Raw genomic sequence first — 27,668 nt, forward strand, 5'->3', positions numbered from 1 at the left:
GCTCTTGTATCCCTTTGACATACCCCCATCATTGTGGAGTGTTTTATCTTTTTGAGCATTTTCCTGCTTTCTGGTACTGCAAGATGCTTCAGGCTCATCTTAATGTATATCCTGCCTCAGCCCTAGAATCAGCCATTTCTCTAAAGAGCCCTGGTTCCTTTTATTGTAAAATAGTATTGGAAACCAAGATCTGGGTTCTTGTTGCTACTGCCCCTGTTGTTGTTTTTAGGCCCTCTTAGTTGACATAGCAAGGGAGTATCTGCATATGTGTTTTGTTGTTGTTGTTGTTGTTTTCCCCTCCTGAAATAGGGCATTTTATTAGTGAGAAGTGTTGGTCTGGCAACAGTGTGGCTGGGATGAACAGGATCAGCGCCCATCCTGGGGAACATAGCTAAACATCAAGCATTCCTCCATGCAAATTTAGAGAAAACTCCATGATGGATGACCCCCTCCACCCCAACAGCACTGTGACCTCCAAACAACAGGGGCACCTAAGGCACAGCTGGGCCCAAGGACAGTAGGGTTTCAGTGTCAGGCACAAGAACACTGTCAGGACACCCCAGGAACTTCTCAAAGTTCCAGGTGAACTTGAGGGAATTCAGGCTCTCTTGACTTCTCCAGATGCCCTGAACTGGTTGCACAGGGAAACCAAGCACTACCAGGCTTTGGGGCTGGAGGTTCAGCTGAAGCTCATTTATTGGTGTGTAGTCCCAGACCATTGTGCCTCAAAGCAAGGAGACATTCTCAAAGAGCAGCACCTTGCCCTGCAAAGAACCCAGGCTCTCAGGCTCCCCGCAGGCCAGCAGGTGGGCAGAGAAGGATAGACCAAAAGTGGGGCCACAGCTGGGAGGGTAGCTGGCTGCTGGGAGCTGAGAGGTATATGTGGACTGGCTGTCCCAGAAGTGAGGGGAGAGCTTTGGACTAGAACAGCCCATTTTTGGCGCTAAAATTTTTGACCCATCTGAAATTTCTTTTAGTGTAATTGTGAGGTAGGAATTCAACTGTTATTTTCCCCATGGTTTTGAAGGCCTGGATTGAGCCTTGGATTTGCCATTTCTTAGTTTAGCAGCCTCAGACAGATTAACTTCTTTCATCTTTTGTCTCTTCATTACTGAGGTGACTTAGTAATACCAACCCTATCTGTCTATCAGGACTCTAGTAAGGATAAAATGAAATGATAGCCCAGAAAGTTCTATGTGAATTTAAAATATTTTACAAATATACGGTATAATATTAATTACTGTTGTACCAAAAAATACTCTCATTAGGATTAGTATTTCTTCAGGGGGCAAGGAACTAACCTTCTTTAATTGAGACCTCCTTTGTTTGCATTACTTTTAACAAATAGTTAGTTTTTTCCAACTGCATATCCAGTATATTATTCTTTCCACTGGTTTCTATCATTTTCTGTAGAAGAAATAATATATATTATTACCAAAGCAATGCTACTATTTTGATTTTTTTTTTTAACCTAATGACATGAAGACTAATGAAAATACAGACCACTTAATACTGAAAATTCTAATAATTAAGTCTGGCATATATTTTATGTAAGTCAACTTCCTAATTTATTTTTAATTTTAAAAGTAACATGGGAAAAAATTAAAACAGACTAACAGTTATAAAGAGTTATGAAATTCAAAAATATGACCTAACTTGAATCCCCTTCTTTCCAACTATTCAACCCTCAGTCCTATGGTTAAACATTCCTTATATATATTTCCAAGATATTTTATGACTATACAACTATAGGAAAGGATTATATTATACTCTGTTTTGCACCTTGGATGTTCCACTTAGAACTGTTATCTTGGAGATTATGTCATATAAGCACATAAAGATCTACTTCATTCTTTTAAAGAGCTCCATTGAGTTTCATTTATGAGTACACTGTAACTTATTTACTTATGTATTTATTTATTTATTTTAAGATTTTATTTATTTATTTGAAAGAGAGAGACGGAGCGCGCGCCCGAGAGAGAGAGAGAGAGAGAGAGAGAGAGAGAGCATGAGCAGGGGAAGAGGAGAAGCAGGGAGCAGGAAGCCTGAGACACAGGGCTCGATCCCAGGACCCCGGGATCATGACATGAGCCAAAGACAGTGACTTAGCCAACTGAGCCACCCACGTACCCCTGTAATTTAACTAGCCTCCCTATTGAGAATTTGTGTTGTTTCCACTTTTTTGCTATTACAAACAATGAATAAACAATGAATAAACATATCTTTTTGGTATCTTTGTGCCTAGCATAATAGCTGCCATATACCCTTGGAAGAGCTTCAGAAATCATCAATTCATTGTATCATCTATATCTCTACCCACTTCCCTATTCTCTCTGCTTCTGAATTTATCTCAAAGCAACTCCATAAATCTCACCATCTATATGTATCTTAAGAATTTTATCTAAGAGATAAAATTCTTAATATAATCACAATGCCATTATCGCATCAAAAAATTAATATTTCTTATTTTAAATATTTAAGGATAGGATAGATATTTCTGAATAATCTCCAAAAACTTTGCACCAATTCCTCTCCCACCAACAGTGCTTCTTATTTCTTTCTCTATTCTCTCTTATTTTGGTAAGAGTCACTCGGTTAAGAAAACTCAAGTTAATTGTTTTAAAAAAGTTGATAATGTTACCTCAAAATACCCATCGTCATATTTTTTTATTATGGCCATCCTATACTGTGCAGAGGAAAAGAAGGAATAGAGAAGAATGATAAGGAGAGAAAATAGAGGTAGGTATTATTCCCCTTCCCACCTTTGCTTCACAAGCCCACTCCCCAAATCTTTCACTTATCTACCTACATCTTCTCAACAGCTATTCCTATTCCTCTCCACGGCAGACAAGGGGGAAAACACTTAATATATGCTTGTGGGTTTGGTCTATCATGTAATTTGTCCAGAGTTAGACGGGTGGCGGCGGGGCGGGGGGAAGACTTCAGAGGGATCTGTTTTTAGGCAAAAGAGAAGGAAAGGGACAGAATAGGAAAAAGTAAAAAAATATATATGAGTTAGTCATAATGGTAAGACATTGTGCGTTGAGTCTATTTCAATTCTTACTAAAACATTCCTGGGTTTATGGACATTTTGAACACTTAAGTACGTATTTTCCCTTTAACTTTAGCCAAAGTAGATCAACTGTTTCCTTGTACCAGAAACATTTTGATATATTAATACAAATGATCCAAAATGAAATATATTTTAAATATGGATTTTAAAAATGAGACAGGGCTTAGCAAAGTATATTTCCATTATCTATATCTTGCTTATTTTTTGTTACATTTTTCTTTTTTCCCAGCTCCTTCCACTGACAAAATCTGTTTCACTTTTCCTTTTATACCACAACTGTTTTATATCTTTACATACCTTTTCTATCTGTGAGAAGTCATTTATAAGTTTGTCAAGATTCACACTGCTAATCTTTTTCGTACATTCTTCGCTGCTTTGATTCATGTCTAAACTAGTGAAGAGTAAATAGGGTGAGAAATAGATGAAAGAAATAAGCAAATGCTAAAGCACTATAATAGTGGCAATAATTCAAATACTAAAGTTTCTGTATTCCACCCATAGAGCACCTACTTGAGCTCCATTACACTCAGAAAATTTTTGTTATACTCATTATTAATAACAGTTAAATGCATTAAGGCTTCTTCACTCCTCTCCACGCCACCCCAGTCAAATTTTCTCTAAGCAAATCTAAAATTAATGCAATGTTATGTGCATATGTAGAAATTATTTGTTCCTATTATACAAAAAACTATGCCATTGTTCAACTGATCTCCTGGCCATCAGTACCACAGGACTAAAATCTGGTGTATTGTTAAATCTGATATGTGACTTTTAAATAGAGGTAGTCTCAATTTAAGATGTTTAAAATGTTTATTAACTATTATGCCACTAATATTTTTTGCTCTATTTCCTGGTAGTGTGCTTATTGCCATGGACTGAATTGTATCCCCCCTTCCCCCAAATTCCTTTGGGTATAACCGGCTAACTGCTGAAGTGAAGAATGAGTTTGTTTTAGTCCTATGGAACCAATCATAAGAAATTCTACAGAATTCCAGAAGTAAACTCATCCAGTCAGGATGAAGAAATTGACTTTTGCAAAACTGCAAGCATTTACATTTGGGGGTGGGAGAGTGTCTAGAAGAATTAGGATTAATACAATCTAAAAGTATGAGGCACTTGTCTTTAGGCTTTTCACAAGCAAATTGGAAGGAGAAAATACAAATTTGAAATTTAGACGTTCTAGATTGAGGAAAGAGCACGTGCCAGTGCCTGGTATGTGGAAAGTGGTAGTGGCAGCTAGTCCAAAGTAAAAGGTAAGTAAATTCCTAAAGGGATTACCGAAAGTAATTTTAGGGGTCATATTCTTCTTTAAAATGAGGTACATCAAAACAAACGTTGCTTGACAATTTGTTACTTCACAAAGAAATCCCATTTCCTTTCTCTTTTTGATATTATATGACATTAACAACTCTTAGTGGTTTTTAAATGAAAGAATTTTAGCTGTATATTTTCAGTTAATTGAATTATTATCCTCCATCACATGTTCAAGTAAAACTCTGTAAAATCCCTTAGAAAGTTACAACTTGATCTTTAAGGCAGGTGAGTAATTGTAATAGCATCCCATGATAAATCCAGCAAAATTCCTTTTGGGGTACAATTTAAAAATCACCTCTACTTGATAAATTGTTATTCTTTAAAAGAACCACAGGATAATCTGAAGTAGTTAATGCAAACTATTCCCTCCCAACTTTCTTTTTTCTTTTTAGTTCCTAACATTTTAAATAAAAAAAGGTTTTACTTCGGTTCTGTCTCTGATCCCAGCTCTTGAATTAAATTCGTTTTAATTTCAGCTTGATTTCCTCCCAACTCCTTTCCTCTAATGAGACTCTTGGAGTGTTTTTCTTTATAAAACCATCGCCCACATTCCACTGGCTGTTACTGCATGCTTTCCCTTTAGTCTGACAAGCCATCCGGTCCATTTCTAGGTGTCTTCATAGTCTCCCCCTCCCCCCCCATTTCCTCGATCAAGGCGTCTTCCGTGGATATACGGCCTTCTTGCCCGTGAAACTAGGCGACAAGCTGGTGGTTCAGTGCCTGTCAAATTCTTTGGTGAGAAGCAGAGACTGACTTGTGACCTCCGCGCAGAGGGGTGACAGCCCCATTTTCTTCCCCGTCTTTCTCCCCGCCGACTGGCACCCGGGCCTCCCCCTCTCGCTCCCCGCGCCCGGCTCCGCGTGCGCCCGGCCCGCCGGAGGAGGGGCTCGCAACCTCCTCCCTCCGCTCGGGTGCCCGCGGCCCTCCACGGATTCACTCTCAGTGGCGAAGCCCCGGGCGCTGCTCCCTCCCCTCGCGTGCCGGGGGCCAGAGGAGCCCAGCTCCGCCGCGGGCTGTGCACCCCCGGGCCCGAGGGGCGTGGCTGGGCCACAACCCTGCTAGGGGCTGGGAGACTGTGAGGGGGGTTGAAGAAAAGAATTTCCAAGGGCAAAGTGGGAATTTCGAACCGACCGACGAAAGGTCTGGAGCTTACTTGCCTCGGCTCAAGAGTCCCCCCAGTCCCACACCTCCTCCTCCTCCGGGTGCCGGTCCGCCCCACACGGCGGTCCCCTCCCGGAAGCCAGTTCCCCCGACAACAGGCCCGCCCTTCTCCGGCCCCCCCCGGGCCCCGACCCGCGTTCCACCTCCTCTCGTCCCTTCCCTCCGTGGCCCTTGCTCCCCTCAGCATCTGGTGCTGCGTAGATTTTCCCTCTAGGACAGGACTAAACACCCAGCGGCTGCCAGATCCATAATTATTAATATATATATATTTTAAAGATTTTATTTATTTATTTGACAGAGAGAGAGACAGCGAGAGCAGGAACACAAGCAGGGGGAGAGGGAGAGGGAGAAGCAGGCTTCCCGCCGAGCAGGGAGCCCGATGCGAGGCTGGTTCCCAGGACCCTGGGATCATGACCTGAGCCCAAGGCAGAGGCTTAACGACTGAGCCACCCAGGCGCCCCAATTATTAATATTATTAACTATTTCCCCAACCAGAGAATAAATCACATTGGCTTTAAGTTTTGATCAGTGAGTCAGCATCGTTGAATAAATAATAAACTATGTTTATTCGAGAAAACTTATGAAGTAGGCTTATAAGGTACCAGAGACTGTGCTAGGTGATGGAGATGAAAGCATGAACATAATGCTGTCTCTGCTGTCCAGAGTCGGCTAATGGATCTGGTCTCTCATCTACAAAGCTTTATCCTGGTAACTTAATGGTTAGTGGCATAGACTCTGTGTGGATTCAAGCCCCCAACTCTTTTGTTTATCAACTGAGTGATCCTGGGCAAGTTTTTAAGTATAGCGGCCTCCACTTCTTTATCTGTAAAATAGACATTAAATAATAATGCCTACCTCATGGGGCTGTTGTGATAACTAAAGGAAATGATGCATTTTAAAAGTGCCTAATGCAGTTCCTGGCATAAAGTAAGTGTTCAAAAATATTAATTAGTATAATTTAAAAATTTTGGTCATTAGCAGTTTGAAAGTGTATCCACTGCCAACTTTGCCCTATCTACTTTTTTTTGAGTGGGAGATGAGAGATATATTTTTATTAATTCCATTTCCTATGAAAGCCAAAATTTGGCAAGCAGATACATGTAGACTGTAATAGGATAATCCATACTTTATTATTTGAAAACTAATATAGCATGGTGGCAAGAGAACTAGGTCAAAGTAGGAAATGTGGGATGGAGTCCTCTCTCTGCAGTTAGTAATCTGGGAAGGTTGATTCATCTTCCCAAGCACCAACCTCCCTTTTTTTTTCAATTTTAAAATAAGAGCAGTGGACTAAATAACAAAGCTAAAATTTTAGGATTTTAAACTAGTCTAATGATAAAACATTGCTCATCAAAATGTTTTTAAAAATGTAATTTTCTCATGTTTTTTAGCTCATTAATTTCACACAAAAGATATATATATTATTTATATGTATATTACCTAGTCATATATATAAATATGTCATTAAATTTTTTAACTTCTGACTAATCAGTAAGCTTTCCTTGACATTAGTAACAACACATGGGTATATTAAAAATGGCCTTTTGAATTGCTGGTTCTATCCGATTAGCACATTTAAATGTTCCATGTAACCCATATCATAATGCTTTTTGAAACAAGCCCATTTTAAGGCCCATCTAAACTTTATTTTATATATATGTAATATATATATCTTTCTCCATAATGTCTAGCATAGTCAGAATAAATAAAAATGAACCAACACACCAGAAATAAGTCAGAAAAACTTAGCTTGATTTTTCTAGTTTGAAATGAGTCATAAGCTTCTCTTCCAGTTTATAGATACTAGCTTTTTTCCAGTCTAGTGAGTTCAAAATATATCTGTCAATGAGAAACTATATGAGCTTCCTCTGATTTCATTTTTAAAAAGGGAATGCCTTTCACAGTTGTATTCACAGTTTTATTCATCAAGTATCATCCAACTGAGAAACAAAAAGGATTCATTGAATATTTGCTCAGAAACTGCCTGGAAAACCTAAGAGAGGAATAAATTACATTATTGTGCCATACTAACAAAGGGAGTATAAAGAAAGCAATGTTTGAATCCATTAAAAAAATAACTTGATTTGGAAAATAAACGTATGAACCTACCCAATTGTAAAGAAACCCGAGGTTACGGATTTATTCATATAAGGTTCTTAAGATGAGTGATAAACATTGATTTTTTTTTTTTTTTTTTTTTTTGGTTACAAACAGCTTCATTTCTTTTTTCTTTCAAAAATATTTGTTAAGTACTTGCAAGGTACCAGCTACTGAGGGTTTAGGCACTATGGAGAGAAAGACAAGTAAGATAATTCTCCTAATTTGGAACTTACGTCTCTTAGGATTGCCTTCTTAAGACCTGGGCACTTTCCCATCTATTTAGTCAATAAATACTTTTTGGGCAGCAAACCTGTACTGGGATCTGTGAGAATAGGAATAAACAAATGAGGCGTGGTCCCTGACCCCAGAGGGCTTACAGTTTTAGGGCACCATTGGTTTGTAAGAGAAAAATAGATAATAACCCAATAAATAAAAACTGTAATAAGAGCAAAGAAAGAAACACAAATCCAGGATATTGACTAAAAAGTGAATGGGAGGTGCTTTACATATGGTGGTCAAGGGAAGTCTTGAGCAGATCAGATGAAAATGAGATGTGTAGGGTACATCAAAAAGTTAGTTGCCAACAACAGATAAATGCCAGGGTTGCCTTTCTTACCTCCTGCTAGCTCTTTTGACACACTGCTCCCTGCTCTTATTTCTTTATCAGATTCCCGTTTTTCAATATCTACTTCTGAACTATATTGTCTCGGCTTCAGCTGCAACTTCCAGTCCCGGCCCGTGGCTGCCTGGCGGCAGCACCACTCACACTCATTAACTAAAAGCCATCCTATGCACCAGCTCTATGACCCTGTGGAACTATGTTACTTGGACTCACCCTCATCCTTCCCTGTATGGAGGGAGGAATTTGGATATGATTCCAGGATAGAGCCTAAACCATCTAGATTTTTTTTTTTTTTTTTCTCACTGGAGTAATCTGCCCTTGATAGAAGGAAGTCATTCTTTCCAATTCTTTCCCCGGGTCTTCAGCCATTTCCCTCCCTGAGTTGTGCTTCGGGTTTATACAGCTGATGTTTTCAGACAGTTTGGGAGGGTTTTTTCTTTCTTTTTTTCTTTGTAAGTGGTAGATTCCCTCTTTCACTAATTTTCTGCAGAATTTTGTTACATGTTCTTGATACAGTTCAGGCAGAATTTGACGTTTTAGCTGGAGCCTTTAAATTTCACTTTCAAGCTGAGAAAGTGAAAAGCCACATCTTTGTAAATTTTCTGTCCCTCCTCCATGTCCTAAACACTCCTAGTCTGACCCCAAATTTTCAGTCACTCTCCTAACCTGATCCTATCTCCTTAGGGATCAACTCTCAGGAGCTCTCAGATTCCAACCCAAGTAAATTATTAAAAGATTCCCTCTAATCCCACATAGTTGTCTGGAAGAGGAGTTCTGGGTGGTTTTCTTCATTTTGTTACATTTCCTGATAGATTGGCACTCAAACACTGCCCCAGATGGCTTCCTCTTAATTTGGTCTTGCTGTGGTGGTCCAGGCAAACACAGCCTCCACCTTCAGCAATGTACCTTGGAAATTTCATTCCCTTCGTCCCTTCTCTGCCCACTTTCTTCTTCTTCTTCTTCTTCTTAAAGATTTTATTTATTTATTTATTTGAGAGAAAGAGAGAACATGAGAGGAGGGAGGGTCAGAGGGAGACTCAGACTCCCTGCTGAGCAGGGGTTCCCAACATGACATGGAACTTTCAAGGACAGTGAGGGGATGAAGAGCCTCTGAGTACCCAGGTCCAGCTCATGGGTAAGTCTGCAGTCACATCTTTTCCATGACCATCCCCAACAGGCACTTTTCACTCTTTGAATCTCATGACCAGGTTAAGAGAGGCTTTCAGCTTGATGGAGATTGAAGGGATGTAATTTCTAGTAATATCTATTATACATTCAAATATAAATCTCCTATTTTGCCTTTAATTAGTTCACGAATCTATCTGGCCTCTGAATTATAGTTGAAGACTGGGAATTAAGTTCTAACCATTTTCCTGTATCTAGAATGTGGGAACAACTTTGATGAAGATGTTTTCAGCCTTTATTGGAAAAACGGGCTTAGCCATCTCCTCTGAGATTGTGTTCAATCTTCACTAATGGAATTTTCCTTTTAATAAAGAACTTATTCTACTCCATTGGAGAATATCTTCATGACATAGGTTCTTTCTCAGGTTGTTCATGGAGGCCCAGAGCTTGTGTTTCAGCAGAGACTCAGCCCAAGTGTTTCGCTTTGTTCATTTCACCCATCATGAGGAGGTATTTCTTTTTTTTTTTTTTTTAAAGATTTTATTTATTTGACAGAGAGAGACACAGCGAGAGAGGGAACACAAGCAGGGGGAGTGGGAGAAGAGAAGCAGGCTTCCCGCTGAGCAGTGAGCCCGATGTGGGGCTCCATCCCAGGACCCTAGGATCATGACCTGAGCCGAAGGCAGACGCTTAACAACTAAGCCACCCAGGTGCCCCGAGGAGGTATTTCTTTAGTCTACTTCTCTCCATAGTTAGAAGGTATAAAGTCAGGACTTTTCTGACTCAACAGTAATGTCTGTGGGTGGTGAGGGTGAGTAGAGGAGCCCTCCCTAACCTGCCTGTATTATTCTCTTGGCTGTCATCTTTTAAAATTTATGATCTAGGGTTATGGCTTTTCACTTATTTGGTTCTTGTTGTTGTTGAACTTTGTCACTGGTTTTATCTATGTTTTGTTCATCTTGCTAGGTTATGGGTGATGGGATTCTGTGATTTGTTTCTTATCTCCCATCTTTACCAAGAAGCATCAATAGCAATTTAATCATACACCGATTGTATATATAGTTTAAAGAGATTTAAGGAGACAAATATACTTGAATATCATTTACAGCTCCTATGAAACAATTTGTCCACTGGCTTCATATCATATGCATTGCATGATTCTCAAACTGCTTAGTGTCACTGTTTCCTCTGCTACATGGCATGTGTTATGAAGACTTTGTGTCCAATTCTTAATTGATGTTGCTGCAAAAAGGCAATTTCCAGTTCCATTTAAGTCGAACTAGTAATCCCTACAGAATTTATGTTAGAATTTTAAGGAGAGAATCTAGAGTCATAATGAGTTCCTTCGACACCTTCATCAGCTGGTCTGAAGCCCACTGGGCAATTTCCGCTTGAAACAAGGTCAGGAGCTGCCTTATTTATTTGCCAAAGTATGTTGAATCCTCTTAAAGCCTTGTTCTGTGACAAATAAGACAACAGTGGGAAATAAAATACTGCTGAGAACCAACACGACTAATTTCAGCTTCAAGAACCTGAACTACCATAGAAACCTAAATTACAATGGCCTCACAGACTCAGCTGAAGGGTTAAGCACCTCTAAGCTGCTGGGCTGAAGGCACCAGCCTTTCCACCTGGATCTTTAGGCCAAACACTCAAAACCAGCTCTCAAAAATGAAGCTGATTCCATCACAGCTGTTGTAAAATATTAGAAAATAATATTGGCCAAAAACAGGGAGAAGAATGGGAAAATAAACACGCAAGAAACAAATGGAGATAATTAAATCCCAACTGGATCCTCTTGCTTACTGAAGGAATAGAGAAAATCAACTGCCTAGGGTTAGCAAGTGCTAAAATGAAGCGGACGCTGGCAGAATATCTTCTAACCAATTTTAGGGGAAATGGGGTTGAGAGATTTTATGACTGGACCTGGATTTAAAAAGAAAGTTGATGAAGAAAATTCAACATCAAATCTTTCCATAGGAAAGGCTAAATGTGGCTGAAAGTGCCAGGCTTCAAATCTTTTGACCACAACTGGCCACATAATTTGTGGGGCCTTGTGCAAAATGAAAATGTGGGGCCCCTGTTAAAAAAATAAGAATTTCAGAACAGAATAGCAGAGCCTTAAACCAGGAGTAGGCCCTTCTCTACAAGGGGCTTGACCATGTGCTACAACACGGGCGCGTATCCATGAAGTTGGCCGTGCCTCTGACTCCCGCACTGTCATCCCACAGCTTTTTACGTTTTTCACGCTCCGCTGTTGTGTATTTGTTTTGCTTGGAAGCTTAGTAGTCTGCGCGCCAGGGATGCTTGAGATGCCGAGGAGGAGGGGATACAGCACCCCCCCCCCCAACTACTTCAGAGCATTGCATAACCTCCTGAGAGGAATGCGGGCATTCGGTTCCCTCTAGAGCTTCATCACTAACAGTCACTTTTATAGCCATGAAGCAGTGCAAACTATTCTTTAAAATGAGCTCAGAAACCATCGTGTCAGTGAGCTGTTCAAAAGGATCCAGGCGAATTTGGATATTTCAAAAATTTCTTTGTTATGATCAGGGGAGGAAACCTTGTTCTTTCTGTTGGTCAGATTTGATGGCTTTAGGCTGATACAGGACACAAGGCATGGGTAAGAAGACCACTAAGTCATTTCATTAAAAATAGAATCCACACAGGCCATCAAAATCTTCAGACCAGAGTTAAAGCTCAGAATTTTGATTAAGGATTGGCTAGGTTGAGACAGGAGTTAGAAGTGCCTAGCTGGAAACTCTGTAGCAGTCTGGGGCCACAGGCATTTGTGATGGGCCTTAAAAATCAGGCTAAGGAGGATAAATTTTACCTTGATGGCAGGGGGAGGTCAGCGACACGTTATAACTAAAGGATTGGCATGATCCCATCTATAGTTTAGAAAGACAAATCTGGTGAGACCAGAGGTTATGGAAGAGAAGTTTGGGAAATCAGACAATAAAAGTCTGAACTTTTAAAAGAGAAAATTCAAAATTCAAGGAGTGTGTAGAGGTTAAATCTTGGCAATGGAATGGGTGTTTGGAGGTCAGAGAGTGGATATTTAGGGCTTAGATATTGTGTAACTGAGGTCTTCATAAGTGCTGACACCATTATTTGATATAGAGAGTGATGTAGTTTTTGAATGTAGGTGAGGTTTGGTAGGGTGAGGTCTGGAGCCGATGACCAAGAAAGAATTCTTGAGACGTCCGTGGTGCAAAATGGTGGTTTTACTAAAGCCAGGGGACAGGACTGGTGGGCAGAAAGAGCTGCTGCCCTGGGGTTGTGAGGGGTGGCTGATTATATACTTGGGAGTTGGGGGAGGTAAGGAAAAAGGGAGGTTTTCAAAAGAACTTTCATACGCTAAAGAGGACCTACAAGATACTTGAGGCCTTGCGTTGTCAAGTTAAGGTTGTTTTCCCCTCTACTAAGGCATTAACAGGAAGCAGTTGGGAGCTTCCTGGAGCAACATTGGACTCTGCCTGCCTCAAGTATTTGTCAATGGGCTGCAGGTTATAAGGACTTTTAATTTTACCTACATTTCCTTCTGGAAGTTAGGTTATTGATAAGAATGCTTTTTTCTTTTTTTTTTTTTTTTTTTAAGATTTTATTTATTTATTCATGAGAGACAGAGACAGAGAGAGAGAGAGGCAGAGGGAGAAGCAGGCTCCCAAGGAGCAGGAAGCCCGATGCGGGACTCGATCCCAGGACCCTGAGATCATGACCTGAGCCGAAGGCAGACGCTTAACCATCTGAGCCACCCAGGCGCCCCAAGAATGCTTTTTTCTTATAAGTCACTAAGACATTTGTAAACTGAGGGAGACTCCTGTCCTGCAGGACTGTGATCTCTGTTCAGTTAACCCTTTGTTTTTCCTTCCCTTTGCTTTAGGGCGGCCAGGAGTGCCTGAGGGAGGTCACAGATCCCACCTGGGAGTGGCGGGGGGGTGTGGGGGGGTGTGATTTCGGGGTATGAGCTTGTGTTTTGTCCTCAGCTTGCCTTCTGCTCCCTCATCAGCGAGTATCAGAGTTAGAACAAATCAGTAAAATTCCTGTCTGGGGGTGAGTGTAGGTAGGGGGGCCTCCATTCTGCATAGAAAGGTAGTAACAAACCAAGAGAGTTAGCTTTTTGGCTTCCACCATTTGCAGCCATATCTTTAGAGATTTAGCCCATTATAATTTTGGAAATTATCAAGCAAAATTAAACATTGCCCAATAAACTCCTTTTAAATAAGGCCAACTAATTAGAATACAGCCGAGATGGATGTCTACCCAAAAATCCTGATAAAAGCTGCAATAACACAAGGCATTATGTGATGCATAGTACTCTTTGGCGTATAGATTATTTTGAGCTGAATACTTTGAGAAACCACAGACACAGGAGAAACTCTGCAAACAGAGAAGTTGCCCTTTTTGTAAGGGTAATTTTACATCAGAGAGGGGGCCTGTACCAGGAAGAGAGCTATTACCAGCAGTAACTTCCTCTGACTTATCTAGCTGGCAGAGTAAACCTTGAACAAACATTTCCTCTTTTCATCTTCCCATAAGTTGCCTTCCCTCCACTTTGAAGGCCCAGGCCCCTCTAAGGTATATAAGCTTCAATTATCTGGCTCATTTTGCAGGCCTCCTGTATGTACAAACATAATTTAAGTAGTTTTTCTTCTAGTATTCTGTCTCATGTCGATTTAACTCTTAGACCAGACCACATAGCTTTGAAAAGTAGAAGGGAAAATTTTCCTCCTCAATAATATTAACAGTCTAAAAATGGATTTTCTGACTCTAGCAAAGTTACCCTATTATGTAAAAAGAGATTTCAAAACAGAGCAAGCAAGCCTAGCTAAGAGAGTCTCTTTTAAAATGGGGTCAGAGGCGAGGTGGTAAGGGAGGAGAAATTTATGCACCTCCTGATTGGAGGAACCTTGAATTTTTGCCAGCTGCAAGCCCTCAGCCTGGGCTTAACTCCCTCCTCAGCATGACACCTGAATCATTTGCGTTCTTCACTTTGAAAGGAGCCAATGTGATTGGACAAGTTTCAATCTCTCATTTGCATATTAACTCAGCCGTGCCCAGTTTACCTGCTTTCAATCCCTGTTTTGCATAAGGGACATGATTAAGGACTACACTTGTAACCCTTGGCCTTTATAACCCCACCTCCTCAGATAGCAAGTCAGGTTTCTACCTGAATCTGTGTCTCCTTAATTACCCAAATAAATGCCTATCTGCCCCACTATGGAAAACAGTATGGAGGTTCCTCAAAAAGTTAAAAATAGAACTACCCTATGACCCAGCAATTGTACTACTAGTATTTACCCAAAGGATACAAAAATACAGATTCGAAGGGGTACATGTTTATAGCAGCACCATCAACAATAACCAAACTATGGAAAGAACCTGCATCCATCAACTGATAAATGGATAAAGAAGAGGTGGTATATATATATACAATGGAATACTACTCAGCCATCAAAAAGAATGAAACCTTGCCTTTTGCAACAACATGGATAGAGCTAGAGAGTATTATGCTAAGTGAAATAAGTTAGAGAAAGACAAATACCATATGATTTCACTCATATGTGGAATTTAGGAAATAAGACAGATGAACATAGGGGAAGGAGGGGGGAAGAGAGAGGGAAACAAACCATTAGAGACTCAACTATAGAGAACAAACTGAGGGTTGATGGAGGGAGGTTGGTGGGGGATGAACTAGATGGGTGATGGGCATTAAGGAGGGCACTTGTTATGATGAGCACTGGTGTTCTATGGAAGTGATGAACCACTAAATTCTACTCTTAAAACCAATATTACACTGTATGTTAACTAACTAGAATTTAAATACAAATTTGAAAAAAATGCCTGTTTGTTTTATTTTTTAGTAAATTCTTGTTCAACAACTAAAACTGAAATTCATCGTTTGTAATGAGTCATCTACAAGTCAATGAATTACATTTCTGAAACGGATCTGAAAGGAAATAGCCCATCATTCCAGACTCAGTAGAAATGTTAGTGAGAGAATGGTAGAGAAATAGAACAGAAGACCATGAAATGTCATCTTTTGGTTGAGCCCATTTGAGAACCACTCAGAAATACATCTCATTGAGATGCAAGTCTTTGCCCTTGTGTGACCTTAGGCAATCAACGAACTTCTGAGGTTACTTTGGTGGTGTTAAAAAACTGAGGCATATTAAAAATGTTAAGAGTTTATTTGAGCAAAAACTGATTTGAATAGGCAGTACCAAACTGGAAGTGGTTAGAAGGGCTCCAGCAACAGGATCTGGGGAGGGATTTTTTATAGAGAATAGGTGGAAGCAAAGCAAGGAAATTATTGACGGAATATAGCTTAGAGCCTAACTGGTTGTTTGTGATCAGTTGTCCTTAGGGTTTGATATCATAACCTTGAGGAATTTATAGCCTTAGGTTTTGGTTTGCTGACATAAACCTCCATGGTGGGTCACCTGGGTGGCCCAGACAGTTAAGCATCAGACTCTTGGTTTTTGGCTCAGGTTGTGATCTCAGGGTCGTGGGATTCTCTCCTTCTCTCTCTCTGCCCCTCCCACTCATGCTCTCTCTCTCTCTCTCTAATGAATAAATAAATCTTAAAAAAAACCCTCCATGACATTAGAGCCTCCTCAGTCCAATGGCCTCCTTGTTTAATTCATTTAACAGTGTAATAGGACTTGCCTTCTATCAGCATTACAAAAACTATGGAAAGTTTTTCTTTCTCAGGAAAGAACCTGAGTCAATACTAGACTTTTAGGCCATTAGAAGTAAACTCCCCAAGAGGTAGCTTTCCAGAAAATTTCAATCTGAGCCCATTTTACTTAGCAGAAATGTTTCTACAACCTTGCCCACCCTTCCCAGAGCTCGGTCCACTACATTACTATAAAATGTAACTAGTCCAGAAATTGAGATAACCATAAGACCACAGTGGAGGAACACACTGATTCTGCCTATGGATGCTGGGAAGCTTTACAATGAAGATCAATTTTTTAAAAAAGATTTTATTTATGTATTTGACAGAGAGAGACAGCAAGAGAGGGAACACAAGCAGGGGGAGTGGGAGAGGGAGAAGCAGGCTTCCCGCAGAGCAGGGAACCCAATGTGAGGCTCGATCCCAGGACTCTGAGATCATGACCTGAGCCGAAGGCAGACGCTTAACGACTGAGCCACCCAGGTGCCCCAGTGAAGATCATTCTTGTACGTTTCAGCCTATTCTAGAAGGATGGCTTAGAATTGTTCAGGCTGAATAAGGGAAAGCATGATATGAACAGGTGATCCTGGCTTTCTTTGCAAGGAGTTCTTGCTGACGCTCCTCTCCTCAGAAATCTTTAAGCAGCCGGTGCCCTCTGGAGGTGATCTAGTGTGACCTGCCTGGTAGGTATGCTCTATATGGATTGAGACTACCCGACCAAATCAGAACCTTCTTAGACTGTGTCAGGAAGTAAAAGGTGGAATATAGAAAAAGAGCATCAGAGCCACAGAAATAGGGTGGGATGATTAGAGGAGAGAGATCACCAGAAGAATGCCTCTGAGGAAATATAAGAGTTAATAAGAGTTACTGTTGAGTCACCATTGGACTCTGACTCTGTAGCTAAGAATGTGACTTTCTTTGCTTCTAATAAAGTTAATTTGTATGTTGAGACCCACAAAATGGAGACAGCCCTAGTGGCCCAGCTCATGTCACAAATCTGAACCTAACTCAGCCTGCTTTTACAAGAAACATCTGTCCAGGAAACCTAACATACACTAACCACAGTCCTCCAACCCAGCTTTAGCTAGCTTACCTTACTCTAGAAAATGCGATCTGCTGGCCTTATAAGGAAATCTCTGACCTCCTAGCCAATCCTGCTTTGCTTCCATGTTGCTTCTTCTAAGACTCTATAAAACTCAAGCTTGCCCAAAATCCCTTGGGAAGAGTGCTTCACTGCTTGGAAGGCACGGTACTCTCCCAATCCATGGATTGTTTTTCTTTGAATAAAGGACATCAAACTCATTATTAAATTGTTTTTGTTTTGTCATTTGAAACTTTACTTTTTTAATGTATGTATTAAGAGTCATCACATAATGTGGTAGATTAAAGATGGCCAAAGATTCCTATGGCTCCTGCCCTCAAGAGGTGGGTCTGTGTCTTCATCCCTTGAATTTAGATTGCAGAAGAGATGTTGTGAGATTTTGAGCCTAGTCCTCAGGAGGCTTTGTACCTTTCACTCATTTTTTTTTTCACTACTCCCACATAAGCAAGACTGAACTACCCTGTTGTAGAGGCCCTGTGGAAGAGCCTCTCTGGCCGACAGCCCACCAAATGCCAACAGGTGTGTCCATCCTAGACCATCCAGCCCAAGCCAAGCCATCAACTGACAGCTGATGAGTGAATGAGCTTAGCTGAGACAGGCAGAAAAACTGCCCAGCTGGGCCCAGCCCAAATGGCCAACCCACCAACCTGCCAGCTAATAAATGATTGTTGTGTTAAGCCACTAAATTTTGGAGTGGCAGCGAAGGCTGAGTATATTGCTCTTATTTGAAACGTGAGAGAGTGTAACATATCTGCCATGGAAAGGAGTTTGGCTATTTTTTTTCATTTATTGCCATTTTCCAGAAATGATCCTTTTCAAATTGGATGAAAGGTAACTTTCCTAATCTAATGCAAACTAGGGGAGACTAAGGCATGAGATAATGAAAGCCTGACCTAAGGTAGTAGAAGGGAGGATATTAATAAGAGGACAGGTTAATGGGTATTTCAGAGACTTCCAAGTCACATTCCTAAGCAGGGCTATGGATGACATTTTCATTTTACAAATATCCCATCTGTTGTGAATAATTATAGATTTGTGTGCCAATGATTGTTCTGAGCAATCCCAATAATTGAAATTGCTGGAAAAATCCTAAATTCTGCAATAATTTGGGTTTTCCTCTTCAAAGCACTACTCATATGAATGAGGCCAATATTTCAAATAAGTTTGTGCATATAAAATTTCAAAGAAAGTTAAATAATAGGAACAACAAAATATGAAAACCTTGATTGAGAAAAAACCACAAGCTAGAACTCTCATGTTCATTTCCCTACATTTTGATTTTTGGGAGTAAGAGTTATATGGTAGAATATGTTTCAGTAGAAAATTTAAAATATATACATATTATTCTATGACCCTAAAATAATAAATCTTGATTATAGACAATGCAGGAAATTACATCAAAGTAAAAATAAGAAAATTTAAACACCCATATTCCCACTTGCCAGAGATAATCATTATTAATATTTTGATGTATATACCATAAATCTGCCATATAACATAAACATACGTTATATAATATACACAAGTACTTGTGTATATATTACATGTGTGCATTATATCAAATTTAGACCATACTGACTATATTGCTTTATACCCTCCATTTTTCTTGTATTATGAACATTTTATATCCTTTAAAAATATGAATTTTCGGGGTGCCTGTGTGGCTCAGTTGGTTAAGTGTCATGTGTGATGTCAGAATCACATTGCCAGGACTTTCAGTTCTTTTCATTGGTTCGTTTCTATCCTTTCTCAAAAATAGCTGGTGTTGGGGCACCGGGGTGGCTCAGTTGGTTGAGCGACTGCCTTTGGCTCAGGTCATGATCCTGGAGTCCCGGATTGAGTCCTGCATCAGGCTCTCTGCTCAGTGGGGAGTTTGCTTCTCCCTCTGACCCTTCCCCCTCTCATGCTCTCTCTCTCTCATTCTCTCTCTTTCTCAAATAAATAAATAAAATCTTTAAAAAAAAAAAGAATGCTTTAAAAAAAAATAGCTGGTGTTTGCATTCCTAGGGAACACATACCTGACCAGGATTCCTTGAAATAACTTATTTTATTTTTTAACAGTTTTCTGAGATATAATTCACATATAAAAATTGTATACATTCAATTTAATTAAAAAAATTGTTTTGAGTGAGAGTGAGATCCCAAGCATGTGTGTGGGGGGGAGGAGCAGACGGAGAGGGAGAGAGAGAGAATCTTAATCAGGCTCCACACCCAGTGCAAGGCCTGACACAGGGATTGATCTCACAACCCTTAGATCATGACCTGAGCAGGAATCAAGAGTTGGACACTTAACCAACTGAGCCACCTAGGTGCTCCCCAAAATTGTGTACATTTAAGACATACAAATTGATGTTTGATATACATAACATTGTGGAATGATCATCACAATTAAGCTAATTAACATACCTTATTATCTCTCCATAGTTACCATTTTGTGTGTGGGGAGTGGGAGGTAGAGATTTAATTCAGGATATATCCTCTTAGCAAACGACAAGTATATAATACAGTATTATTAACTATCATCACTATGTGGTACATTAGATCTCCAGAAATTATTCCTCTTGCAAAACTGAAACTTTGTACCCTTTAACCTATATCAACCTGTTTCCCCCTCTCCCCAACCCCTTAGCCTCTGTGCTTTTGTGAGTTTGACTATTTTAGATTATATATATAAGTGAGATCATGCAATATTTCTCTTATTTTGCTTAGTGTAACTTCTTCTAGCTCCATCCATATTGATACAAATGGCAGATTTTCTTTGTTTTAAGGCTGAATAATATTCGTGTGTGTGTGTGTGTGTGTATGTCTCATATTTTCTTTAGCCGTTTGTCCATTGATGAACACTTAGGTTGTTTTCATATCTTGGTTATTGTGAATAATGATGCAATGAACACGGGAGTGCAGATCTCTCTTTGTGATCCTGTTTTCAATTCCTTTCAAATACAGAAGTGGAATTGCTAGGTTATATGGCAGTTCTATTTTTAATATTTTGAGGAGCCTCCATACTGTTTTTCATAGTGGCTGCACCAATTTATATTCTCACCAACAAAGAACAGGGGTTTCTTTTCTCCACATCCTTGCCAACACTTGTTATCATTTGTCTTTTGGATAATAGCCATCCTAGCAGGTGTGAGGTGGTATCTCACTGTGGTTTTGATTTGCATTTCCCTGGTGATGAAAGATGTTGAGAACTTTTTCAAATGCCTCTTACTATTTGAATTTCTTCTTTTGAGAAGTATCTATTTAGGATGTTTGCTCATGTTTGTTTGTTTGTGTAATAGGCCTATATAGGGGGAATCCACATAGACATGAGATTCCCTCTTTGCCAGTGTTTTAATTGGGTTAATTTTATTTTTGTTATTGAGTTGTATGAGTTATTGAGTTGTATGAGTTCCTTACATATGAGGAATATACTCTCAATATATGAGAGTATTAATGCCTTATTGGATACATGGTTTGCAAATATCTATTCCTATTCTTTAGGCTGCTTTTTCATTTTGTTGATTTTTTTCTTTGCCATGCAGAAGCTTTTAATTTTGATATAATCCCACTTGTCTATTTTTACTTTTGTCCCTGTGCTTTTGATGTCAGATCCAAAAAATTATTGCCAAGATCCATGCCAGGCAAGTTTTTTCCACTTTTTTCTTCTAGGAGTTTTTCAACAATTAAAATTGTTAATAAAACCCAGAATGAATATTTGAAATGGGCAGTAAAATAGACAAACATCTGATGTGTTCAATGATGAAAAAAGAGAAAGAAAACACAAATATCAATCAAATGAGAAAGAATATAGCTGCAACTAAATAAATTTGATATAATTCATGACCAATTTAGAGATTTAGATAAAATACTGGAAAAGCACAGACAATAGACACTGATTAAGAGTCCAATGAAGTACAAGAAATTGAAAAATTTGTTAGCAATCTATTTCCATAAATGCACTGGATCAAGATCTATCAAAACTTTAAAGAAGCTCTTTTTTATTTAAGTTATTCCAAAGAACAAAGTCAAATTTCCCAATTTATTTTATCAGTGTTATTTTATTAATAGCATTACTAAGATATGGAATATTCTGCTTAGAAAGAAAAAGAACGAGGACCTATAAATTTAAAATCAGAACAGAGACCAATGAAATCACATATTTTTCTGTATACATTCACATTTGATTGTTGTTATAAATAGGATAGTCATAATTTTTTCAGTCTCAGTCTGAATAAGTCCATACAGTTTAAATGAGTAAAGGACACAGAACTTTTAGTGAGAAGTTGTGAGTGTAGTACCAGATATTCTAACTAGTTGTGAGGCTCTAGGCAAGTTCATTAAGATTCTGACTCGAATCTGATAGGAGCATAATTCCTCTTTTATGTACCTCATAAGTAAGTAGAAAATAAACTTTCTGTGAAAACACTTGGCTAAAGTTAGTAAACAAATGCAATTAATGTCCATGTGTAAGATGTTATGCTAATTTTGCCTTAATATTTGGTTGACATTTTAAAAATTTAAACTTTTAGACTGTAAACTACTACAGTAGTAGTAGGACTACAAAACTCAGTTACCCTCTAAGGTGAATGAAAATATCCAAGTTAGTAATTACAAGACATGTATTAAGCTATGCCATCATTTAATTGCAATAAGAACTTACAGTTACAAAAATACAGGTGAAAGATCATAAAAATATTCCCATGTACTGTAGTTTAGGAGTTCTTGCCCCCAAAGGCTGAATTACCTGGCATCAGCCACTGCTTTGGGTACTCAGAGATTCAAACCATCCAGATTTCGCAGCATGTGCAAGAGGTGTTAGTCAGTCCCCGGGTCAGATTTTTTCATCCTTCTCCTCCGTGATTACATCTTACCTCTCAGATATATGCTCTTCAAAGATGAGATGACAGCAAAAACACTCCAATTCCCTCACATGCACCCAAACTATCAAAATGTTTATTTTCTGCTCAACATTTAGCCAAGAGTCACCCACTTTTCCTTAGATTTTTATGTGTCACTATGCTGATTCTGTAAGAGCTACGATTCCTTCTGAAACTTTTTTCTTGCCACACTAAGTAGTGATGTGGAACATTTGGTAGGTGAAGAATTTGCTGTTGTAAATTCAACCACATAAATTAAGATTATTCTTAAGTAAAGAATTTAACTTCTGGAAAGTTAATCAGAAAAAAGCCCATTTTATCATATGCTTCAGTCAACTAAAGTGGAACAGATGTAAACAACAAAAACATGCTTTGATCAATGCCCTTCGGCTGCACCACCAGAGAAAACTGGCTGGATTCTGTCTTCTAGACTGGTGGTCCGGGACCAGTTGCCCAAACTTGGCTAGTGGCTAATTCCACTTTCCATATGTTGACCCTAGTAATCACTTGCTCTTCCAAAAACAAATTCCTTCTGTAAATCTCAAAAGGTCAATTCAGAATGTAGTAAATTTAAAAGAAGCTAGGCATAGATGTTTGTTTAATATCAAAAGGCAATGAGGAAAATAAAGAAAAAAATATGAAAATCTAGAATGAAAGAAACTTCTTCACTGAGGGAAAATAATTCTAGTAGATAGTTTTGTTTGATGTCAACCCAACCCCCTTTCTCTGAAAATTTCAGCATCCCTGATTATGGTATGTGACCCCTTCTTCCAGAAACAAAACAAAACAAAAAAACACCAAACCTGACATATTAACACATGGATGAATGTGGAAATCGAACCCAAACTGGGCAAAGTCCATTCTCCTCCTGATGTTTAAAATGGAAATTCAAACATCATCAGTTATTCTTTTGGTCTGGCTGGAAAGGAAGTGATATCAACCAAGGAGCTGTGTGGAGGCTGCCTTCTTACTTCCAAATGCACTGGGGAACAGAAAGCCAAGTTTTCAGGGGAGTGGGGGAGAGAAAGAGAAAGAGAGAGCGAGAGAGTGAAACCGAATGATGGAGTGAAGTTTCTTTCAGGATTTTGACACCTTTTCAATTTCTCATTTCAATTCATCATGAGGCTCTTCATTCCTCTTCCTGGATTTTCTGAGATACCACCGTGCCTTCATAGATAAATTCCCCTTTTTTCTTTAGACAGCCTTTGGTTTCTGTTATTTGTAACCAAGAGTTTTAACTAAAATAAAGGACCAGTAAAGTAAGATAAGAAGGAAGGAATCCGTAAAAGATATATGAAGACATCAAATAATCATTCATGGTGTCAAGAAGCCAAAGAATAGTCTCAGGACTAAAATGTGTGTTAGAAGAAGGCTCTTTGCCCCTTACCTGCTCCATATTACTTTGTATTGTTCTTTAGCCTGGATGGTCTAAGAATATAAGTGATTTGGAGGGAGGGGGTCAGTGGTCTGGAATATGTCAAACTATCCCTTTCAAAGTATAAAACTAGCTATTGCACCTTGAACTGTGAGCATGAAAAATGCTTGGCAGGATTCTTTGGATTTTGGAGACAGTATGTATTACATTTGAATGTGCTGTTCTGAAACATTTTTAAGTAACGCATATGGCCGCTGGATCTTAGTGGGTCCGGAGTAAGAAAAGGCGCTTCTGCAGCCCTGCCCCCCGAGAGTTGTGGCACAGCAGATTCAACAATGCTCAAAGGTTCTGTGGCAAATAGAGATGCTGCATGGAGTTTCTCAATAGTGCTAGGAGGAGAATCACATACAGATCCCTAGGGTTTTGGAGCCAATCATGTTCTCTGTTGTCCTCTATTTTTTGAGAAACAGTTCCTGGTTTGATACTGGATCCTGGCAGAGTCTGAATGCCTGACCACAGGCCATCAAATGGCCATGGAACTAAGGCACCAGTCAGGAGCTATGTGTTAACTAGCTCATCATGTTTTCAGTTTGGGAGGGTGCAGCAGCAATCCATCATCAAGGGGAAGGGGTCTAAGTGTGGGTTTGAGCGGCCACTGGATGCACAAGGAATTTGCATGAACAGATGGTTCAAACCTACAGCTTCTCTTCCTGCATGCTTCCTGTCCCTCAGTCTCTCAGACTGCATGTATACTCTCATGGGCAATTCCTTTCTTTCTTCCTTTCTTCCTCCCTTCCTCTTTACCTTTCTTCCTCCCTTCCTCCCTCCCTCCCTTCTCCTTCCTTCCTTCCCTAAAAAAATATAAAGATATTTATTTATTTATTTATTTATTTATTTATTTATGTACTTACTTATTTAGAGAGCACGTGGACAGGGGGAGGGGCAGAGAGAGAATCTTCAGCAGATTCCATGCTGGGTGCAGAGCCCTCCGGGGCGGGGGCGGGGTGGGGGGTGGCATGTGATCTACAACCCTGAGATCATGACCTGAGCCAAAATCAAGAGTTGGGCACTTAACTGACTGAACCACCCAGGCGCCCCATCTCATGAGCAATTTCTTATGAGCAGTTGACTAAGGAGGGAAAAATCCGGGTCTGGTACAAATGGTTTTGCATGATATGCTAGCACCAACCACATTTATAGTCACAATCGGGAGTGTCCTACAAAGACAATAGTGAAGAAAAATCCTTCCAACAGGCAGAAATGTGAGCAGGACATATGGCTGTCCCTTTTTCTCTTCAGTTTATACCAAAACCTTCCTCAAATGCCCTAGGCAGATTATTTCCCTGATTATTTGTGTTTCCGTTATGTTCCATGTAGAGTGCTAACACGGATTTATCACGTGCATCTGACTGACCCTGTCTCCACTGTGATCTTGAGGGCAGAACCTGTGTTGCACTTCTATTGTAGCCTCTTCATCTGGAAAATCCCTGGTGCACAGTACGCACACAGTAACTGTTCTTAAAACGTCTTTATGGTGTTGGCTCCTAGATCTGTAGATACACTTGTCCCTGGGGTCAGGGAGGCATGACGGAAGCACTGTGGTTTAGTGAGAAGCCTGGCAATCCTGCTTCTGCCTCTCACTGACACTGTGACCTTTTACCTACTGAGGAAGCTCAAGGTCTTTACCTTTCAATTGTGAAGGAAGATAACTGACCCCATATTGTCTCACCAATTATTGGGGGTGGAGGTAGGGATATGAGACAAACCAACCTTTGTGGAAATAGGCAGGGATTTGCTAAAGAAGTGAGATAATCACACTTCAATGGTTTGAAGGAGGTTGGGTTCTCAGAGAGAATGGTGAGCCTTGGGAAGGAAGGTGGGGAAGGCAGTGGCTTAGGAATGTTCGTGAGAGGAACCGTATTGAGTAACATGAGAGTAACCTTGTTTACTTTCTTCATGTGTTCACATGCTCCATAAAATAAAATTTCCTTGGGAATGTTGTAATTCTCTTTAGTTAATCACAACATTTTATAATTTTTTTACTACTAAATTTTATTTAACCCAGTATACCCAAAATATTATCATTTCAACGTGTAATCAAAATACAAATTTATTAATGAGATATTTTATGGTTGTTGTTGTTGTTTGTACTGTCTTAGAAATCCAGCGTGTGTTTTATACTTATAAGACACATGTGGCTAGTGGCTACTATACTGAATGGTACACTTCTGGGTTATCTGCCCAGAACATTTAACAAATGGGCAAAGCAAGGTCCAGAGAGAGGCAATGACTGGCTGTTGGGCCCCAGAACGGGACCATCCCTGGCCTCCCAGGAGAGGTGTTGCCCATACATGGATCAGGCTTGAGGTGGCCTGCACAGCCTACCAGCTTATCTTACCTACCAGCCCCTGATGGTCTTCTGGGGGATTGTCAGCTGGAAGCACTGAGTTCATGGGCAGGGAACGAATACTTGGGGTCTGCTTCTTCTCTTACACCCCCACATTTGGTGACTGAAAGGGAACCATGAATCACGCCTTCCTTCACAGCCTAGTTTGGAGGTACTTTGGTAAATAAGGGAGCAGAGAGTATCAAGAAATTTGACCTACCCCAATTCACTGTATCACGAGTGCAAGGAGTAGGTCTGTGGTCCAGTCCCATTCAGTGGCCCGCAGCAAACATGGAGCAAAGCGGAGAGGCACAGGATGAAATCACCATGGTCCTATGGAAGACTCAAAAGTAGTAAAATCTCTTAATGCCTACAGAACGATTCATATACAGATTCTTTTTTTTAAAAAAAAAAATCAATAGAAAATTGCTTTTCTATATATCCTACAAAGACTGCTTCCTGGGACTACTGTGTAAAAGTCTATTATGTTTGAAGTTCTGTTGGATACTTTTTTTTTTAACTCAGCAGACAGCAGTAAGGAGTGAATTATTTTTGTTCAAGTAATACCAGGTACATATTATTCTGTAGTTTTACAGCAAAATATGCTCCTCTTCATGGAGAGTGATATAATCATGTCTCAGTGTTGTAAACCTTTCAGACAAAACTAGGTGTGCCAAGGAAGACTGAGACTTTGTTGATGTTGGTGGTAAGTCCCATGTGTTCATCCTCATCCTCCATTCTTCCAGTGAAGAGGCAGGAAATGCAGTCTGTTTCAGCAAGGAGATAGTCATTGCCACAGAGAAGACAATGAATGCTCTACGACTTCCGAGCTCTTAGAAAATTTCGTTCCATATATGAAAAACAGATACATATCTGAGTTGCAAAGAATCTGTGGTTATTTCAAAGAGGTAGCTGCTTTGCCTTTTATTTAAGAAGTTTTATGGGGAAAGTAAGTTTAATGGCATCACATAAAGATGCTTGGTTCAGATTCAACTGAAATTCATTATAACTTTATTTCATGTTAGGTCTACGAATTCTCAGAGCAACTTTTCCCAAATGTTAATAGATACAATAATGGGTATTCTTTCACCATTATGTTTTTCGTTCTTAAATAAAGTAGGAAATGATGTGTTAAATTTAAACAGGTGTGTGTGTGTGTGTGTGTGTGTGTGTGTTGCAGAAGCTTTAAAATGTCAAGAGACACACCGGCTCTCCCAGAAGGAAGTATAGTATGAAATGTTTTCCAAACTTATGTGACCACAGAATTACTCATAAGAACACTTCAGAGAACAGTTATGCCCCAGAATACACGTTGGTAAATCCATCTTACGCGGCTGTTAGTTGAGCTGATGACCAGAGTGTTATGAACACCATTAAAAATGGTTTAGAGCCAGGAACGATCACTTAAGCTGAAGGGAAATGGAGGTTGCATGAAGGAGGCATTTGAGCTGGGCCATGAAGGATGAGGAAAATTCCGACAGGCAGGTTGGGTTAATTGGGAACTTTTCAGGTGCAGGAAGAGGCATAGGCAGATGTTAATTGCCTATGTTAATATAATCGGCATAATACTCTTACTAGATTTCCAAGAGAACAGAGCTTAAACCGAAGGTCAAATTCTTACTCAGAAGCAATACCCTTTATACGCAGCCTTTACATATTATGCTCGCAAAGAAGACTGAGCAAATATGTAGAATCTTGGATTCTAAACTAAAGCATTTGGATTTAAGTAATGTGCAATTTCCCCCCTATTTCTTACCCTGCACAGAGAACATAAACATTTAGTATTTTGATGTAAAACTATGTAAATATGTAAGTACTATAACTTGTGAATAGACTTCAGTGTTCGTGTGTCTTAGTAGAACCACTGAG

The 27,668-nt window shown here is 39.7% G+C and overlaps 1 protein-coding gene across 10 annotated transcripts in view; it reads right to left on the bottom strand.

Annotated features, from left to right (window-relative positions):
- Window positions 1–27,668, bottom strand: part of CCDC152 (coiled-coil domain containing 152) — a 55,384-nt gene that overhangs the window by 26,597 nt on the left and 1,119 nt on the right. For 2 of the 10 annotated variants that reach the window (XM_064596750.1, XM_064596745.1), the window contains exons 1-5: window positions 26,020–27,663; window positions 23,131–23,276; window positions 22,842–23,020; window positions 3,371–3,464; window positions 1,302–1,407 (exon numbers count right to left, since the gene is read on the bottom strand). In XM_064596750.1, the coding sequence (XP_064452820.1) occupies window positions 1,302–1,407; window positions 3,371–3,457 (193 nt within the window). In that variant the 5' untranslated portion in view covers window positions 3,458–3,464; window positions 22,842–23,020; window positions 23,131–23,276; window positions 26,020–27,663. The other 8 variants (XM_064596746.1, XM_064596751.1, XM_064596747.1 and 5 more) reach the window with 8 other exon arrangements.

Source organism: Mirounga angustirostris, unplaced genomic scaffold (assembly GCF_029215605.1).
Source record: "Mirounga angustirostris isolate CCGP_5_RB_7025 unplaced genomic scaffold, mMirAng1.0.hap1 SCAF_7, whole genome shotgun sequence".
Classification (NCBI taxonomy): Eukaryota; Metazoa; Chordata; class Mammalia; order Carnivora; family Phocidae; genus Mirounga; species Mirounga angustirostris.